We start from the raw sequence: 20,699 nt of genomic DNA, 5'->3' as shown, positions 1-20,699 counted from the left end.
AGCAAATTTTCAAGTACCTATTATTCCTGGACGGTAGGGATAATAAACAAAGACCCTATTCTCAACAGAGCATACACTAATCTGGGAAAACAGACAACTTGAGGTTTAATTTTAATATGCTGTATATTATAGAAGCAAAGGTGCTAGAGGCATACAAGTATCTGGGGGAGGGGCGTTCAGTCTACTCCAGTGACTTCGTGGAAATAACATTCACTTGGGGACTTGAGGATCTGTAGCACCGTGACAGCTTATGCAAAGACCTGGAGATTTCAGCGGAACTGGCACAATGGAGGAGCTGAAAGAAACTCAATAATCATAAAGATAGGGATATATTCAGCTCATTTACATCTGTTGATACTCTACTGTACTTGCTTGAGAGCGAATACAGTTCTCCAGTCAGGGACCATTCTGAATTGGCAGTATATTCTAACTTTAGCATTGTGACAATGATTCCAAATATTTTTCATCTCAATTTCTTAACAAGAATTCAAATACACTATATTGTATTTCCTATAACAGAAGAGTGGTGTAGGTAAAGAATAGCATTTTGATGCCTAGTTTTCTGAATATATTTAAAACATGAGCTCCTTTATTTTATAAATTAGTTAAGGGGCATATTAAAATTCAGCAAGTTTTACATCTAATGGGATGTTTATTGGGTTGAGGTGTTGGAACCCAGGCAGAGGAGCATCCATCTAAGGAAGTAAGATCAATAGTTATAAGTTGTGGCCCTAGAGCTCATGCATCAAAATAACATCATGAGAGCAGGGAAGAAAAGTAGGCAAACTAGTTTGGCATGTATATTTTATTGCTACCACTACTGCCCATTTATTAAATAAACGAACAGAAGTCCTCTGAATTTATTGCTGACTTTACAGACTTCATAACGACTTAAATATTTTCGCTATTTTCAGCAGCTCCTGACAATCCATTGTATGTCATTGGAGGTCATTTCTTTGTTATAAGTAAGTGGCTGACTTCCTTCCATATCCAGCCATTAGCTCACTGGACTTCTTTTAGAATAGGAAATCTAGACTGTGGAAAAAGTCATAAAAGAAAACTCCTGCTTGTAGTCTAGCTGAAATGTTTCTAGGGAGGAGAGATACAGAACTCAATTAGGGATAATTCTGTATTTGCATTTTTAATAACCGGAGATTATAATTTTTTGAGTTATAATTTCAGTAATTTTGAGTTATAATGAGTCTTATTTGAGTTATAATTAATGTAGGAAGGAACATCATCTAATTTCACTATATACCTAAAAGTCATGGAAAACAGACCTACTTCATCATTAATCATATCCTTATCAAAGTCTTTTAGACAATTAGACTTGGATTTAACATTTAGAGGGTTGAGCAAGACGGAAATGGGTTTATATTTAGACAGCCAATTGTTGTTGTTATTCAGTCCCAAAGTCATGTCCGACTCTGTGACTCCATGGACTGCAGCACGCCAGGCTCCCCGTCCTTCACTATCTCCTCGAGTTTGCTCAGATTCATGGGCACTGAGTTGGTTATGCTGTCTAACCATCTCATCCTCTGTCACCCCCTTCTTTTGACGTCAGTATTTCCCAGCATCATGGTCTTTTCCAAAATGGTATATTATTTTGAGAACATAAGAGATCTGAATAGAGTATACACTTTGTCATTTATTAATTGTGACTTTAGTCAAATTAGTCTCATAGTTTCTTCATCTGTAAAATATGAATAATAGTTCCAGAATTTCTCCTTTTTGAGACTAAAACGTAATATGTGCAAAATTCTTGGCACAGGGCCTCATATCTAATACAGTCTCAAAAAATATGTGCCTTTCAGCAATAAGTTGTGCTAGTTCTTCTCTGTTATTGTCTTGATCTTTGTCCCCTGGGAGTTTGAATTTTGCCATTTGGACATGACCAGTGGGAGAGCTGGGCAAGGCATTAGGGGGTAGGAAGAAAAGGCAGGGTATTCATTTCCCCTGTTTTCTCCCTGCTAGGCGTCAGCTTTGGAACTAGCTGCATTCTGCTTCTTATGGCCACAGCTCCTGTCCAGTGGTCCCCCTCCCATAGCCAGAGTTCACAGTCAAGCTGACATTGCTACCCTGTCAGGCCTAGGAACAGCAGTTACTTTTCATCTCATGTTGCTTCAGGTGCTTTCTTCCTACTTGTTCCTGCTTGTTCTACGTGCTCCATCAACTTTTGTCAATTCCTTTCTCCGTTTCTGCAAACAGTCCCTTGACTTGTCAGTTTTCTTCAGCTAAATCCTTTATACATGGCACTAGTTCTTTTGCTGGGACTTTGACATATTTAAAGTAACGATAAAGACTTTAGACATGGAGAAGGGCATCTTTCTTGATGAATCATGTTTAAATGTTGAGAAAAGTTAATACAAGATAGTCCTAAATATAATGGGAAGTTTACTGAGATGGTTTATTAGAGAGATGGTTGTTGTGATGTAAAGCCAGCTTTGAAGACTGGAGAGAATTTGTTCAGAGGGCAGGGGGTAGTAAGAAAGAAGGGTGGAATGCTTTTCTAGATGCGTAAAATAGTGTCATATGCACAGTAGCAAAATAAGCATGAGGACTAATGGGGGAAATACGGAAATGTGACTGGCTGTCATGACTGGCAGTTTATGTTCAGAGGTTTTGGTAGACAAATAATGGTCTTTCATATATCTTCATTTCCTAATCCCTGGAACTTGCAAATGTATCACTATATATGGCAAAAAGGATTTGGTATATATGATTAAATTAAGAATCTTGAGCTGGGGAGATCATCCTGGATTATTCAGGGGAGCCCAGCATAATTAACATTTTTATATGAGGACGGAAATAGGGTCAGCATCAGAAATGGAGATGTGATGAAGAAGCAGTCACAGGAAAGATCTGAAGATGCTACTTTACTGGCTTTGAAGATGGAGGGTGGAGCTACAAGTCAAGGAATGCAGATTGCCTTTACAATCTGGAAAAGGCAAGGAAATGGATTCTCCCCTAAAACCTCCAGAAAAAAACACAGCCCTGCCAACATCTTGATTTTAGCCCAGTGAGACTTCTGACCCATAGAATTATAAGTGGTAAATGTGTCTTGTTTTAAGCCAGTAAATCTGGGGCAATTTGTTATGACAGCAATAGGAAACTGATAAGAGGCATAGCAGGAGGCAGAGGGTACTGGATTAGGGCAGACCCTGAGAGGCTGGTTGAGAATTGTGGATTTTATCTTATGGATAGCATAGAGCCACCAAAGGTTTTTGGCTAAAGACTAAGGTATGATAAAAACTATGTATTAGGAAGGTTAATCAGAGGTTAAGTTCAGACTGAAGACAAGAAGATGAGTTCTATAGTACTGTGCATGGGCGGGTATGGTGATAAGACCCCAGATTAGTTGTGGACTCTATGGATTGATGAGAAGTTTGTGAGGAAGCTGACGACATGATGACTGACAGGATAACCAGCAGAGGAAAAGACATCACATTTTAGATCCTTCTGTTATGCTGTGAAATGGGCATAAATATAGCACATAAGAAGGCTTCTCAGTTGGCTCAGTGGTGAACAATCTGCCTGCCAATGCAGGAGACCCAGGTTCTGTCACTGGGTCAGAAGATACCCTGGAGAAGGAAGTGGCAACCCACTCCAGTATTCCTGCCTGGGAAATCCCACGGATTTCCCAGGAGCCTGGTGGGGTACAGTTTGTGGGGTCATAAAGAATCAGGCATGACTTAACGACTAAACAACAACAGCATAGCACATATGAGGAACCTGTTGATTCTTAGCTAATAACTTTAAATTTTAATATGGTTGAATAATATATAATATCTATATAACATATACACACAAAAGAGAATTAAATGTAATTTAGAAATGTGTATGCATTATTTTCCTTTAACCCCCTTACTGGTTTTAACAACATTCTCCAGGGGATCTTCCCCACTCAGGGATTGAACCTGGGCCTCCTGCATTGTAGGCAGATTCTTTACTGTCTGAGCCACCAGGGAAGCCCTTCATGCATTATTTTTCTTTAAGTCCCTTCTTGGATTTAGCAAGGTTTATTACCCACAATGGGCTTCCCAGGTGGCACTAGTGGTAAAGAACCTGCTTGCCAGTGCAGGAGACATAAGAGATGCAGGTTCAATCCTTGGGTTGGGAAGATCCCCTGGAAGAGAGCATAGCTACTCGCTCTAGTATTCTTGCCTGGAGAATCCCATGGACAGAGGAGTCTGGTGGGCTTACAGCCCATAGGGTCACAAAGAGTTTGATGCTACTGAAGCGACTTAGCATATATGCATGCGTTACCCCCAACAGTTGCAGAAAACTAACAGTATACAACTTAAGGCTGTTTTAGGCATAAGGAAATAAAGTAGTTGAATATATATATATACACACACACACACATATATGAAATTGTAATTTGTTTACTTCTATTTTTTGCATTTCATTCTTTTCAGAGGATTTGCAAACCTCGTTTGATTATTTCTACATTGAAAGTCGCTCAGTTGTGTCTATCTCTTTGCGATCCCATGAACTGTAGCCTGCCAGGGTCCTCTGTCCATGGAATTCTCCAGATCGAACCCAGGTCTCCTCCATTGCAGACAGATTCTTTATTGTCTGAGCCACCAGGGAAACCCAAGAATACTGGAGTAGGTAGCCTATCCCTTCTGCAGGGGAACTTCCAGACCCAGGAATTGAACAGAGGTCTCCAGCGTTGCAGGCTACCAAATGAGCTACCAGGGAAACCCATTCCTAAATTAGTGACTGCTTATTGAATAGAATGAGAAAGGTACAACTTGAATACTTGGTAAAACATTCAAATTTTGCACAACAACAGGATGCAAACAGCCTCCAAAAAATTGAGCTGGAGAGGAATCATAGGTCAAATGGGCTTCCCTGGTGGCGCTAGTGGTAAAGAACCTGCCTGCCAATGCAGGAGACACTAAGAGACTTGGGATGGATCCCTGGGTCGGGAAGATAACCCTGGAGGACAGTATGGCAACCCACTCCAGTATTCTTGGAAAATCCCATGGACAGAGGAGCCTGTACAGTCCATAGCGTTGCATAGCATTGGACATGATTTACCATGCATGCACACATAGCTCAAACATGTGTAAAGGATAGTGATGGTGGCTTACACGGTCAGCCATTCACTGACTGTAAAGCTATTCAGAAGTTGACAGTATTTGGATTATTGGCCCTTTTCACACAAAGCTTCAGCCATCTGCCTTCTCTTTCTTTCACCCTTGCAACTTTTCCTGCTCAGTCAGTAACTGGTAGAAAAGATCTAACCATCGGTTAATGATTTGGAAAATCTTAGAAAATGCTTTGATTCGACCTTCTCCCCACCCCCCGCAAATTGAGGGTAAGCTTGCATCTCCACTGTGCTTAAGTCTCTCCTAAAAGATACCTATTTATGCACAAGTAACAATACTTTATTTTGTATTTTTAAAATTATCCTGCTAATTCTCAAAGTAAATGTTCACTACTTCCTCAGTTTCAATATGTTCCTTTTCCTGGGTGCTAACACAGAAACATCATTTCGACACAAGAAACAACTTTGCCTTGCATTCTTCTCTTTGCTCCTCTGTAGCAGAAACTATGATGAGTACATAACAGCAAGAAAATGAATAACGTCCACTCCTGGGCAACCTGAAAGTAGAAACTGCACACAGACACGAAAAAGGAAAGTAGAAGCCATCAGCAAAGTCCTAAAATACCATGCAAGTTGTTAAAAACAACTTTAATTTGAAGAGTCAATTCCACTATGTAAAGTTTTCAGCACCTCTCCTCCCCCCACAACATTGAGGCGGAAGGTTTTGAAACAACTTGAAAAGAAATTCACACCGGAAACCCAACGCAGAAAACTGTTTTCAGAGCTCCAACCTGCCCGGACTCCCTGGAGCGCCCGAAAGTGGACAAGCGCTCCCTTCTCCACTCCAGGGCCGAAGCTCTGCGCGCCTCCCTCCCGGAGTCCCGCGCTCAGGAGATGCTCGGGGAAAAGCAGGGTCACTCACCGGAGAGGAGCCAGCAGTAGGCGACGGCGACCCCTGGGCTGGCGCGGCGCCGGGGGTCCATGACTGGAGTGGGCGCAGCGCCCGGGGGCCGCGCGGGGTCGGAGGCGAGGACTCGGCGCAACCGCGCGCGGGAGCCGCGTGGCTCGCCGCCGGGGGTCTCAGTCGCCGGCCGGTCGGCCCCGGCGCCCGGGGAGCAGCGGGGCGATTTCCTGTGTTTTCTACCAGTGCCTCTAAGTTCGGTTCACGCTACTCGCCTCGCAGAATTGCCACATCGCCCCCGCTCTTCGTGCTCTGAAATCCCACTGGCAGCTTCCCAGGCTCTGTCTGAGACATGGACAAATAAAGCCAGCTTCGCGGGTCCTTGTTTAGGCTAAAGTCCACGGGCTGCGAAGCAAACCTTAAAGGGACATCTGCCTTTCATTGAGAGGGTGATCCTGCTCCCGGCGCCAACTCCCTAAGGTGGCAGGAACGCGGGCGAGGGCCGGACCTTGCGAGGGTGTCGTTAGCCCAGTGGATCCGCCTTCGCACCCCTCGCGTCTCCCGGGGTCTGGGCACCCAGGCGCTTTCAAAGGGCCGGCGCTCCTCGGCCAGTAAGGGGAGTGGGGCGGCCTTCCTGGGGTCCGATTGCGCAGGAGGGATCAGTCCGTCTATGAAAGTGAGCGAATTTGGTTGCCGCGCGTCTCTCCTGCGGTCGCTTGAACTTCGCTGTCCAGCCCTTTTGCACTCGGGGTGGGGGCGTCTGCCCCGACACGCCCCTCTGAGGGCTTGGCTTTCCATAATCAGGGTTTGCTTCCTTTCTGCTGATTCGTGGTCACAGGGAGGCTTTTCTTTGGGCAAAGTGTGATAGCTAGAGGAAAGGAGAGCTAAGACTGGGAGAAAAAGGGAAAGAGAGAAATGCAAGAGGGAATCTAGAGGGGAAGGAAGGGAGGAAAACAATCTCGTTAGAAATGGAATGTGTGTGGGCTATTTGTTTAATCTCAATTAGGATGTTTGTACACTGGAAATTGAACCTAAGAAAGAATTTAGGGCACTGTTTTATTTTCTTGTTGCTACAAACTTTAATAAATAAGAATGAATTAATTTGGGTGCATGTTATTTAACCCACTTAGGAGTTTGCAGTGCTTCTCTTGTCGAGTTGTACATCTTTGAGTCAAGAGTCACATCTACATGGTAACTTCACCAAATACTTGCTGTATTTAAATCAGCTATGTTTTAATGGTTTTGAGAATTTCAAAGAAGGGGAGGTAATGGATGAGTAGACTTGTATTTACCGGTGTAGTGTGTGTGTGTGTGTGTGTGTGTGTGCACTCTCCGTGGCTCAGTGGTTTCTGACTCTGTGACTCCAAGGACTGTAACCGGACAAGTTCTTCTGTTCGTGGAATTTTCCAGGCAAGAATACTGAAGTAGGTTGCAATTTCCTCCTCCAGAAGATCTTCTTGACCCAGGGATCAAACTCCCATCTCCTGCATTGGCAGGTGGATTCTTTAACACTGACCTACCTGGGAAGCCCCTTACAGGTGGTAGAGGGAGTCAATTATATGCAACTCTCCTGGACTGGATTCAATTTAACTACTAATTGAATATTTCTGTCTAGCAGGACTAGAGTTAGGCAGGACAAGAGTGCCACCCAAAGGAGGACTCATTGCCTGGAATACAGTACAGGTGACACAGTACAGAGAATCCAAGGAAGGGCAGGGAGAAAGCCACAAGGATGATTGAATAGACTGCCAAATAGAAGATTGCAAGGGTAAATGTAGAGAAGATGAAATTTAAGAAATTCAATGAAGATGAAAAATAGGGTGGGTAGAGGTGAGATGTTGATGTCTATCACATCTCAGAAAGGGACCTATCAGCCAAAGAATTCCTCTTCTAATTTATGAATGTGAAGTGATTCACTCCTTAGTAAGTATATTTAAAAATCCTGTAAGTCTGTAAAAAATTACATTGTGTTGGGCCGTAGTTAAACCTACTAGGCAGTACTTGGGCTCCTTTGCATGCAAGCCTGCTAAGTCACTTCAGTCATGTCCAATTCTTTGCAACCCTGTGGACTGTAGCCCACCAGACTCCTCTGTCGGTGGGATTCTCCAGGCAAGAATACTGGAGTGGGTTGTCATGCCTTCTCCTGGGAATCTTCCAGACCCAGGGATCAAACCTGACTCTCTTAAGTCTCCTGCGTTGGCAGGCAGGTCCTTACCACTAGCACCACCTGGGAAGCTACTTTGCCTGCATTCAATGCTCTCAATATCACACTTTCACTTTCCAGTCTCTCATTTTTGTTAACTTGATATTATCAACCTACTTCCTTCCTCTTTCTGGAAAAGTTCTGCCACAGAATGCGTTTCCTATGTGTATCTCACCTCTCTGTAGTTTCACATGCAACTTATACTTCTCATCATGACCCAAAGGGCTTTGCACTATAATTGGTAAATTCTAGTTAATTGATTTCTGCTTAGACTTTAAGGCTTCCCTGTGGCTCAGACGGTAAAGAATCTGCCTGCAGTGCAGGAGACCCAGGTTTGATCCCTGGGTTGGGAAGATTCCCTGGAGAAGGGAATGGCAGCCCACTCCAGTATTCTGGCCTGGAGAGTTCCATGGACAGAGGAGCCTGGTGGGCTACAGTGCATGGGGTCGCAAATAGTCAGAGATTACTGAGTGACTGACACTTTCAGTTTCACTTAGATGTTGAAAAATCATAATATTTTCCTGAAAATATTTCTCCAAATTGCTCAGTTTTCAAAAACAGATCATAGTGTATGTGGTTCGTATAATCAAAGCTATGGTTTTTCCAGTAGTCATGTACAGATGTGAGAGTTGGATCATAAAGAAGGCTGAGCTCCGTAGAATTAATGCTTTCAAATTGTGCTGGAGAAGATTCTTGAGAGCCCCCTGGACTGCAAGAAGATCAAACCAGTCAATCCTAAAGGAAATCAACTCTGAATATTCATTGGAAGGACTGTTGCTGAAGTTGAAGCTCCAATACTTTGACCACCTGATGCAAAGAGCTGACTCATTGGAAAAGACCCTGATGCTGGGAAAGATTTAAAACAAAAGGAAAGGGGGCAGCAGAGGATGGGATGGTTAGATTTCATCACTGACTCGATGGATGTGAATTTGAGAAAACTATGAGAGATAGTGGAGAAGGCAATGGCACCCCACTCCAGAACTCTTGCCTGGAAAGAGGAGCCTGATGGGTTGCAGTCCATGGGGTCGCTAAGAGTCGGACACGACTGAGCGACTTCACTTTTACTTTTCACTTTCATGCATTGGAGAAGGAAATGGCAACCTACTCCAGTGTTCTTGCCTGGAGAATCCCAGGGCTGGGGGAGCCTGGTGGGCTGCCGTCTATGGGGTCGCACAGAATAGGACACGACTGAAGCAACTTAGCAGCAGCAGCAGCAGCATGAGAGATGGTGGAGGATAGAGGAGCCTAGCGTGCTACAGTCCAAGAGGTTTCAAAGAGTCAGACATGATTTAGTGACTGAACGGCAACAAAATATTTTTGTGTATGTGTGCATATAGGTATGCTGCTAAATCACTTTAGTCGTGTCCGACTCTGTGCGACCCCATAGACGGAAGCCCACCAGGCTCCCCCGTCCCTGGGATTCTCCAGGCAAGAACACTGGAGTGGGTTGCCATTTCCTTCTCCAATGTGTGAAAGTGAAGTCGCTCAGTCGTGTCTGACCCTTAGCGACCCCATGGACTGCAGCCTACCAGGGTCCTCCATCCATGGGATTTTCTAGGCAAGAGTACTGGAGTGGCTTGCCATTGCCTTCTCCGGCATATAGGTATACAAACACATATATACACATGCATGTACGTATATGGAATTGTAGAAAATTTCAATATATTAGAAAAAACTGAAAAGAGAAATTCTAAAATTATAATTGAGCCTATAGGTACTGAGAACTTTACCTTTCTTTGGGGGGAGGTGTTAATAAATACTTTGAATATAAATATTTTAAAAATCTCCTCTAGGATTTACAGAATAATGGTGATAAACACTACTACCAGTGCTGTGGTTTTTGAAGTTAATTTTCATATATGTTATGAATACAGCTGTGTTTATCAGTCTTCTTCATGTCAGGTTAATGCAGATGCAGAGAGTGAGAAAACAGCTTTTGCTGGAGAAGTTAATTGAGAATAAGTGTTCATTTTCTAAATTTCAATACTTCTAAACAAAAATCAATGTCAGAAAAGCTACTTTCTTCACCAGTTTTATCCTGACTAACAGAAAGGCATGCCACTGAGTGAACTGAGGCTTAGAGAAGATAAAAGTAGTGGTCACAAACTAGTAATTATATGAGGTTACTTGATGGCTAATGTTAAATAAACTTTCCCCTGGGGGCTCAGAAGGTAAAGAATCTGCCTGCAATCCAGGAGACCTGGGTTTGATCCCTGGGTCAGGAAGATTCACTGGAGAAGGGAATGGCTACCCACTCTAGTATTCTTGCCTGGAGAATTTCATGTAAAGAGGAGCCTGGCAGACTACAAATTGATGGAGTCACAAAGAATTAGACACAGCGAGTGACTAATACTTTCACTTTTCTCAATGTTAAACTCTAGATTTTATGTTATATACTTTTCTATTTTAAGTGAGACAATCTGATCAGATCTCTTAGAGTTTGGAAATTTTGGTGAAAATTAAAAATACGCTAAAAAGTTAGAGGCTGGACTGATTAAGAATTTGGAAAGTAGAGTCTGTGAAATGAAGCAAAAGTAATTGGGGGTTGCCGACTAATAATCTCAAAAAGAGAAAGATACTTCATTCCAAAGTATTCTCCTTGGAGCTTATCTAACATATGAGTAAGATTACTGTAGGTTCTGGAGTTAAGAGTGCGTGGATTCAAGTCCTGGAACTACCATCTGGGAGCTATATGACACAGGAAGAATTATTTGATTTCTTGAAGGCTCAGTTTTCTCAAAAGGAAAATGGGGATGAAAATATTGCTTATCCTTGAAGACTGTTAGGAAGATTAAATTAGTCTTGCCTACAAAGCATTTAGCACAATGCCTAGTTTTAAAGTAAATGCGTAATAGAAATGAACCATTCTTCTCAGTGGTAGAAGAATTAATATTAGATAGATATTGGAAACATAGGTCAGGGCGTCTGTGTGGTGGGCCCTATAGGAAGTGATGTCATTGGCTAGGCATCAGAAGGGAACTTTAGTGTTTGACTAAAACATTACCTTCAACTCCTATTATTGTTTCTAAAATCCTCACCTTTAGAATATTTACTTTTGGATGAGGAAATTATCTTGAAGATATAAAAATTGTAAAACCTGTAAAATGGGCATACATTAAGACATCAGAGCCCTTTATGGCATTAGCAAGGATTTGCTTTTCAATTTAGCTAGCTGTCAAAAAATTTTTTAACAAGAGAAGAAAAGTTTCACTAAGGGGTTAGCAATAAAAGAGAGTCTAGAGTTCTCCTTCTGGTGTATGCCAGGGTTCTTTGGTAGTAAGATCATGGATTCTCAAGGCCACAACATAAAAAGGTATCCCCCTCTGGGTACGAGGGTAGTGTCAATTTTACTCAATAATAAATAACTTTTAAACTATTATATGTTAAAGTAACATTTTTATAGGAAAAATACAAAATGGTGTGTTTCGAAAAGTTAGAGGTTTCAAATACATTTTAAAGTAGCTTCAAGTGTGCTTTCATTCTCCCTCTTTGAGGATTTCGGGGTAGGTGTTTGTTTTTATAAAGATTTCATGATGATTCAGATTTTAAATTTTTACTATGTATGTGTTTAGAATGATGCAGTCCAAGACAGAGATACTAATTCACGGGGCTAACCCATACGGGCAGCTTAATCTAGTTCAATAAATTTTGAGTTCCTGCTATGTATCAGACTCTAGGGTTATGTTCTGCTGAGGCAAAAAATGGGTAGAACGGTTGTTTTTCTATGAAAATCTGCTGTCCATTAACTTCTTTCACTTGTAACTAGGAACAGAAAATAAGCAGTTTTGTCCTCAATTCTAACATTGGTGTGTTTCATTTTAAGCTTGTTAAATGAAGTAGTTTTGTGAAATTATCATGTTCATTGTTGCTACCTTGACTTGAGAACCCACGATACTTCTTGTTTATAAAGTCATGTTTATGATGACAGTGTTGGGGGACTTGAACTTCACCACCAGCCAACCTTTTTTGGTCTTGTTATTGTGTAATGTTCTTGTGTGAATGTTTTTTCACTTAAAATATAAAAAAGGTGTTCCTCCCGCTCTATTTCCTGGATAAGTCTGTGCCAGAAACCTGGTCCAAAGACATTTGGGCAGTGGGCACTTATGAAAAAAGATATGACTTTAGAATCCTGGTGAGGGACAGTTCTTAACACTGTAGTAAACTTCTCTAAAACTTGGCAGACTTCAACATGAGAGAGACAGTAAGACTATAGTGGAGGGAGTGAGTACCAGGGTGGTGCCCTGGCAAGAATATTTAATTTGTGGTGCTCTCTGACTCAGTATAACCACCACTCATGAGCAGTAACATTTTAGCTATGTTGCTGGATCCCTGAATTAGAAATGTGAGTTGATTATGTTTTAAGGTATTAGGCAATTCTAGAATTATTTCAACAACTTGATTTAATTATTTTCCTTTAACCAATTTCTAAAAAGTTAGATCAAGTAAATGGGCTCTAAAATCCCAGGATTGTAGCAGGACTTCCCTGGTGGCTCAGATGGTAAAGCATCTGTCTACAATGCGGGAGACCTGGGTTCGATCCCTGGGTTGGGAAGATTCCCTGAAGAAGGAAATGGCAACCCACTCTAGTACTCTTGCCTAGAAAATCCCATGGACGAAGGAGCCTGGTGCAGGCTACTGTCCATGGGGTTGCAAAGAGTCGGACACGACTGAACAAGTTCACTTTAAATAGTTAGTAATCAAGCTAAGAACATAGGTATTTCTAATAATAGGACTGGTCAGTAGATATCTATATCTATGCTGAAGTGTGTGTGCTCAGTTGTGTCCAACTCTTCGATACCCCATGGACTGTAGCCCGCCAGGCTCCTCTGTCCATGGAATTTTCCAGGCAAGAATACTGGAGTGGGTAGCCACTCCCTTCTCCAGGGGATCTTCCTGATCCAGGGATCAAACCTGTGTCTCTTAAACCTCTTTCACTGGCAAGCAGATTCTTTACCACTGTGCCACCTGGGAAGCCCCATATATCTGTATCTATATAAATACATCAAGAGAAAGAAAGTATATTATTTTGCTCTAAAATAATAAGTAGATTATTTTTCATCTTTTACTAGACTATAATCTATATCAAGATAGTCATTTTTATTACCTGCAGACATCTACCCCCATGCAATTCATTCATTCAAACATTTATGAAATTACTTCTGTGCAGCAGCAAGTCTTTTAAGTCCTGCAGATTCAGAGATGTTGAAGTGCATGGCCCTGTCCTCAAGAAAATTCACAAGCTATCTAAATATATGCATAGAATGATATTTCTGTTACATCTGATGAACCCTAGAATGGAAGGTATTGTCAACAGGAAGAAAAAGAGTTTCAAAAAGATGGTGGCACTGGAATTTAGGCTTGTAGGAATTGGGCAGAGGTTTCCTAGTTGGAGAAAAGGAGATGGGCATTCTAGACACAGGCAGCATGAAATGGATGAGTACAATGAAACAGAAGTTAGGAAAGGCAAGTGAAGTTGTGACCAGATGTGAAGGAATCTTGGAAGGAAGCCAAGGAATTTGGATTTCTTGTAAGCAGAGAATATTTTCATAATTCTGAGTGACCATTCAAACATGTTTTTTACTGTTCTTGTTTTCTTCTCTTATGCGTTTTCTAAGGTGGCTTGATGTGATCTAATTTTGAAATATATTAGAGCAGATGAAATATAGTAAAGCCATGAAGCACACTGTGGAACATTTTTCCCCAGAATTTTTATGCAATGTCTTCTTTAAGGAAATTTATTATTATATATTATCAGTAAATATAGTTACATGCACTCCTAGGATAAAGGTGGAAGATTGGACATTGGTTGAACAAAACATGGAGAACCAAGAAGAATATTTAGTGTTTAAAGTTTGAAGTTGATGAAAAATGAAGCTACTTATCATGACGCCCAAAAGAAGTTTTGGTTTTTTTTTTTTCTAAAAGAAGTTTTAAACACTCCAGTTAGCACTATATACTAGGAATTTAAACATTAGGAAAGATATACTACCAGTATTGGCCATTTTATTTTGGTCCCATTGCAGATGGATGGAATGAAGGCAGCCATGAACTCCTAATCCTTCAAGACTTTGTTCTGTGGGGTGAGGACTGCTTTTAAAGGCCCTGCACTGAAAGAGGAGATGTGGGACTTTTATGAAAGGTAGCCACGACCAGCTGATCGCTCTCCAGGAAAGGAAACTGTGGGAAGCCAAGAGGATGGAGCCCGAGATTGGGGGGTTAAAAGCCACTATAGTTGCCAGGGTAAAGCAAGAAGGAACAGCCAAGTGTGAGTAGGCAATGAAGACAGCGGCATTGTGGAGCGAGTTTGAAACCAGATGGCTGAGAAAAGTTAAAACAAAGGCCATAAGTACCAGGATCTGCCCTGGTTTTTCTTTCACGTGTGCCCAAATGTGCTACAAAGGCACAGGTGAAGAGTTTAAAGTACCTTCTGTGGAGTTATGGCTAAGTATATCTGAATCATAAAAAGTAATAGGACAAGTAACTGTAATGTTAAATGTATTAGTAAAACTATTAAAGAAATGATAATATTTATAAAACAATTATATCTGTATATTGCAGGAAAGAATTTCATAGTCACAGAAAAAGGTGTATAAAAAAGGAGATTATTTTTATGAGACTGAATTTCTCTCTCAAGCCCTCAAATACAGAGAAGTAATTCAATGTTTTCTTTTATTTTTTTTTTCCTGGGAATGACTTTTTAAGATTTTTTAAAATTTAATGCTCACAGAGGGGAAAAGAGAAATAGGAGAATATATGACCAAAAGATTGGGTTTTCCTTTTCAGAAGAGCTATAGAAGGTTGTTCAACACCTTTGATGAGAAAAGAGTTATAAAGGATATAAGAACGCAGAAAATTGGTGACTCCTGAAGTGGGAGAACTAGGCCTAGAATAACTACAAAGAATGTTAATCTCTTATGATCTTATAATTTATTTTTACAATAACCACTCTGCTAAGAATACAGAAGAATAAAATCTTTTGATATAAATTCAATCTACCTAGAGTAACAATATTTAGATTTTCCTTATCATCTCTATAATACTTAGTTTTGAGATTATTATATTTTATTTTACTAGAAGTTAGGGAAAGTGAATCAGAATTTTCTACTTTGTGTTGATCAAAGTTAATTCTTCTGAGTAAAAGTCATATTTTTATTCCATGCAAATGTCTTAATAAAAAATTCATTTCATATGAACGATAGTAATAGGCGTATGTGTGCAGTGTTAAAACAAACAAGGGGGGAGAAGTATTTCTGGAGTTATAGAGTATCTTCAAAATTCTGTTCCTCCATAAAGGTTATGAGAACACTGGTAAAAATTGTGAAAATAAACTTATTCAGCATTCTGCAGTTAAACAAAGAGTTGTAAATTTTTTAAAAATTAAGAAAAACAACAGAACCTTCAAAAAACAGCAGACTTTGTGGTGTGTTAATTTTCCCTATCTCCATCCCCTTCCTCCCATCTCTGTGGTACCCTGAAGGCAAATGGCCTCACAACTAGAGTAACTGAAAACTGGCAATCTAGGAGTCACTGTATGTGGCAAAATAGGTTTGGACCTCCCCAGAATTCCTAACTCAAGAGAGTCATTACTATTTGACCTGAATGGCAGTTTCCTGAGACGTTCCATATTCAGAATTTGTCTTTATTTGGCCTGATTCAGAGCTAGATCTGTGAAAACAACCCTATTCCAGGGGCATTTTTTTAAAAAAGTTAATTGGCCATCATTTTACACTATAGTGGTCTGAAGCAGCAACACCAGTTAGGCTAGCAAGAGGCTGATGAAAATGCAAAGAAAAAACCAGAGAATAAGATGTTCATAGGAAAGTTTGAAAAAGTTCTACATATTTCTGAGACTGTACATGCTCTGAAAAGACCTGAGAAGACTCCTCTCTCCACCTCTAGCTGACTTTGAATCTGTGTGGTCAGGAAGTTAAGGCTAAGGCAGAATCGTGAACTGCATGGTAGAGCTCTGAAGACTCACCCTAACATGCAGAGAGAGCCCTTCAGCAAAGGTAGGAGACTTGATGTTTCAAGGTATTAAACAGAAATCTCCATTTAATCATTAAATTTAAAGCAGGTGACTTTAAGCTACCCAAGCAAAGACTTCAATAGCCATAAAAAACAGACTTTACAGAGTTAGTCTAGGAAAGTCACTCAACAAACACACACAGAAGCAGCAGCAACAGTAACAACAGACAACAGTAACACCCTAGAAAGTCACACAGTTTTCAGAATCACTGTATTATAATATTTTAAATGTGAAAAAAGACACATAAATAAAGGAAATAAAAAAAAACAGCAATAGAAACCATCCTTTAGGAATCCTAAATGTTGGACTTACTAGAAAAAAAAACACTTCAAATCAGCTATAAAATGTACTCAAAGAATCAAAGGAACCATATCTAAAGAATTAAATGAAAGTATGAGAATGATTTCTCATTCAATATAGGTAATCAATAGAGGATAGATATTATTAAAATTAAGAATTATGAAGGTGATAAGTATAATAGCTGAAATAAAAGTCACTGAAAGTGATTAATGGCAGATTTGAACTGGCAGAAGAAAGAATGAGTGATGTTAAAGAGATTATCCAGTTGGAGGGACAGCACAACAACAAATACAAAATAAAGAAAAACAGTGTCTCAGAAACTTGTGAGACGCTGTCAAGTGTGCCAACGTCTCATGATAGAAGTCTTAGAAGAAGAGCAGGAAGAGGCCAGAAAGCATATTTGAAGAAATAATACCTGAAAACTTTCTATATTTGGTGAAAAATATTAATATTTACATTCAAAGAGTTTAATGAGTCAAAGAAGGGAAAAAGCATCCAAGGAGATCTACACCTGGATTCATCAGTCAAACTGTTCAATGCCAAAGAAAAAGAGACTAATGAAAGCAGTAAGATAAAAGTACTCATCGTGTAAGAATACTGGAGTGGGTTGCCATTTCCTTCTCCAGGGGGTCTTCCTGACCCAGGGATCAAACCTGCCTCTCTAGCTCTGGTGGGTTCCTTACCACTGTACTACCAGCGAAGCCCCACTCATAATATACAAGGGATTCTTAATAAGATTACTAACTTCTCTTCAGAAATCATGAAGGCCAGAATAGAGTAAGGTGACATTTTCAAATTTCTGAAAGACTATTAACCTTGTCCAGCAAAACTATCCTCAAAAAAGAGAGAGAAATTTAGATATTCCCCAGTATAGAAATACTGAGATATGTGATTGCTAGCAGACCTGCCTGATAAGAAATACTAAAGGAGTCCTTCATTTTACGTGAAGACAGTAGGCAGTAACTCAAATTCACATGAAGGAATAAAGAACACCAGTAAAGGTGATTATCTTTGTAACTGTGAAAGAGAATACAAATGTATTTGGTTTCTTTTATTTTATTATATTTAAAAGTAACTCTGTAGAATAATAATTATAAAAACCATGTTGGTGAGCTTACAATTAATAAGGTGTAATTTGTGTAATAATAATAGTACAAAAGGGGAGGGAATGGAGCTATATTGGAGCAAAGTTTTTGTATACTATTGAAATTAATCCCAACTAGATTGTTTTAAGTTAGGATGCTAATTGAAATTAATCCCCAAATAACAGGAAGAAAACAACTAAAAATATATATATAAGAAATAACAGGGGAATTACTATGGTATACCATGAAAATAGCTATTTAAAAAAACAGGAGACATTAATAGGGGAATAAAGGAAGTTTCTTTATACCATACACAAAAATTAACTCAAAATGGGTCAGAAACCTAAATGTAAAAGATAAAACTGTAAAATACTTCATAGAAATGTATTAGCAAATCTTAATGACCTTGAATTAGGCAAAAGTTTCTTGGATACTGTACCAATAGTACAAGTAATAAAAAAAAAACAGATAAATTGGACTTCATTAATATGTAAAACTTTAGTGTTTCAAATGACACCATCAAGAATGTAAAAAGAGAAAATATTTGAAAATCAGAAATCTAGTAAGGGTCTAATACCTGGAACACATGCTTCTCTGGTGGATCAGTGGTGAAGAGTGGGCCTGCAATGCAGGAGATGTGAATTTGATCCCTGGGTTGGGAAGATGCCCTGGAGGAAGAAATGGCAAACCACTCCAGTATTCTTGCCTGGGAAACTACATGGACAGAAGAGCCTGGCGGGCCACAGTCCACAGAGTTGCAAGCATGGGACATGAATTAGCAACTAAAACCACCACCACTGCCCAGAAAACATAAGAAACTCTTACAACTCAAAAATTAATCAAGCAACAGCAAATAACCCAATTTAAAAATGGACAAAAGCTGTACATACAAATTTCTATAAAGAAGTGATAAACATAACCAATTAGTACATGAAAAGATGCTAAATATCATTTGCTGTTGGAAAATTCAAATCAAAACTACAATGAAAGAGTACTTCACACCCACTAGGATGGCTCTGATAGTAATGGGGCTGGCAAAAATGTGGAAAAACTAGCACTCATAGATTGCACAATGGTACAGTCAGTTTAGAAATATCCAAGATAATTGAAAACATATTCCCAAAAAAACTTATACACAAATGTTCATAATTGTATTATTCAGAATAACCAAACAGTGGTAACAACCCAAATGTCTATCAGCTGATAAATGGATAAATAAAATGTGGTATATCCATATAGTGTGACATTGCTAAGTCATAAAAGGAGTAAAATACTAGTCTATGCTTCAACATGAAACAACCTTGAAAACATGCTAAGTGAAAGAAGCCAGACACAAAAGGCCATGTACTATGTGATTCCATGTATATGAATTGTCCAGAGTAGACAAAGCCATAAAGAAATAAAGTGATTTCCAGGGGCTGGAGGACGAAAGGCATCAGGAATGACTGCTAAGGGAATTCTTTTTTTAAGATGACAAAAATATTCTAAAATTAGGTAGTAGGGATGGTTGCACCACTCTGTATATATTAGGAACCATTGGAATTGAACACTTAAGAAGGGTTAATTTTATGTTATCTCAATAAAGCTGTTAAAAAATAATACCTTGCTAATTATCACAGTGGGTGAGTGGATACCCAGAGGCCTAGTCTACACTCATAGTGGTAGGATTAATGAAAAATAGATTCTTCTTTAACTTTTGATAGAACTAATTAGGCCAAATGTCTACACTGACGTATTAGGATCAGTGATTCACAGTTGCTGCCCATTACGATTTTTGGTAAATATATATGCGGCTCTTCACTATATTTTATGCTTTTGCTTCTTTATTGCCTTTACATTTCAGCTTCACAGACTTCTAAGTAATACTGTCTTTCATCACTGTTTGCAAAGATTTAGTTACCTTTGAAATTTAAGAGGAGTTTTGACACTTCATAAACATTCACAGAAGGAAATATTAATTATTTGTATGGTTTTATAATTAGTGAGAATTGTTCCATTTATTGTTATATTTTCCCTTTTAGCCTTATACTTGAGTTTCACAATGTCCCCATTAGGAAGACTGGCTGGGTATCTAATTTACTTTAGTTTTCAGAAATTTGGAGCCACGCAATAAGTGGACATGCCAAGACTGAATTAACACCACTAACTCTGGTGTGTTTTTTGTTTTTTTTTAATTCTGTATACTCACAATTTGGGAACATTTTAAAGAGAATTTTTTAGAAAATTTATTTTATGTTAACTTGGTATTTTAATTTTTGTCTGTTTGTAGTAAATATACACAAAATTTAGAGTAAATCTCTAGGACACATCTGTTTCCTGTTCATTGTGCAAATCAGATTATAAACTTTTGGAATGAAAAGTGGCATTTGAAAGCCTCAAGAAATGACAATAGCAGCAGTGATGATGTTTTTCAGCTCTCACTGGTAATGTGGGAAGTGATTATTTTTTTCAAAAGCTTTTATAAAATAAAGCAAATCTTAGAATATATTCAGTTAGGAAATAAATCTTGACATTATATGGTTTCCAATAGCAATAAATAAGAGTTTCAACAAAGACCTTGGTGATTTTTTTTTAAATTAACATTTCTTAAGTACTTGTCCAGGTTGTTTTTTAATTTTATGATATTGTTAAAAACTGATGCCTGCATGTGTGCAAAATATATTACTCCATCTTTTGGGTAATACAGGTGGTTGAAGTACCTTAACACATGTTTCACCTAAATAGGTGCACAGCTTTTAAATAACCTTATATTTGGGCAGGTTCCTAACTTTTGATTTGGAAGAAAATCTATTGAAGTTTGTCCTTTGATATTAATTTGCTAAATTACGAAACATAGTTTTTTTTTTAATCTTAAAAAATCTAAAGGAAGAATATGAGAATTAGAATTCCTTTGATGCAAAAGCATGTCTGCCTTATTTGTTACTTATCAAATCTATTTATTACTTACCGAACATTAAGAAGTAAAAAAAAGAGTTTCTAAGACAAAGAAGAAGTTTCCTTTCTTTCCTTTTCTATACCTTCCTTCCCTTTCTCATTTCCTTAAAGGAAAGTTTTCTGCAATTTTTGGTTCTTTTCTGTAGAAATCAAAGATCCTGCACTGGGAATGAGGTCTTTCTGGTCACATAAAT

General features: G+C 39.2%; 1 protein-coding gene across 1 annotated transcript in view; it reads right to left on the bottom strand.

Annotated features, from left to right (window-relative positions):
* ITGA1 (integrin subunit alpha 1) overlaps positions 1–6,113 on the bottom strand; it is a 176,077-nt gene extending 169,964 nt beyond the window's left edge. Inside the window, exon 1 of the mRNA XM_088827682.1 lies at positions 5,979–6,113. Within this exon, the coding sequence (XP_088683808.1) occupies positions 5,979–6,039 (61 nt within the window). The 5' untranslated portion in view covers positions 6,040–6,113. The remainder of the gene's footprint in view (positions 1–5,978) is intronic.
* Between the last annotated feature and the right edge of the window lie 14,586 nt (positions 6,114–20,699).

Source organism: Moschus berezovskii, chromosome 18, assembly GCF_049115385.1.
Source record: "Moschus berezovskii isolate FMDL1 chromosome 18, NW_MosBer_1.0, whole genome shotgun sequence".
Lineage (NCBI taxonomy): Eukaryota > Metazoa > Chordata > Mammalia > Artiodactyla > Moschidae > Moschus > Moschus berezovskii.
Note: the sequence above shows the minus strand (reverse complement) of the source record. Positions and strands in the feature narration are given on the sequence as shown.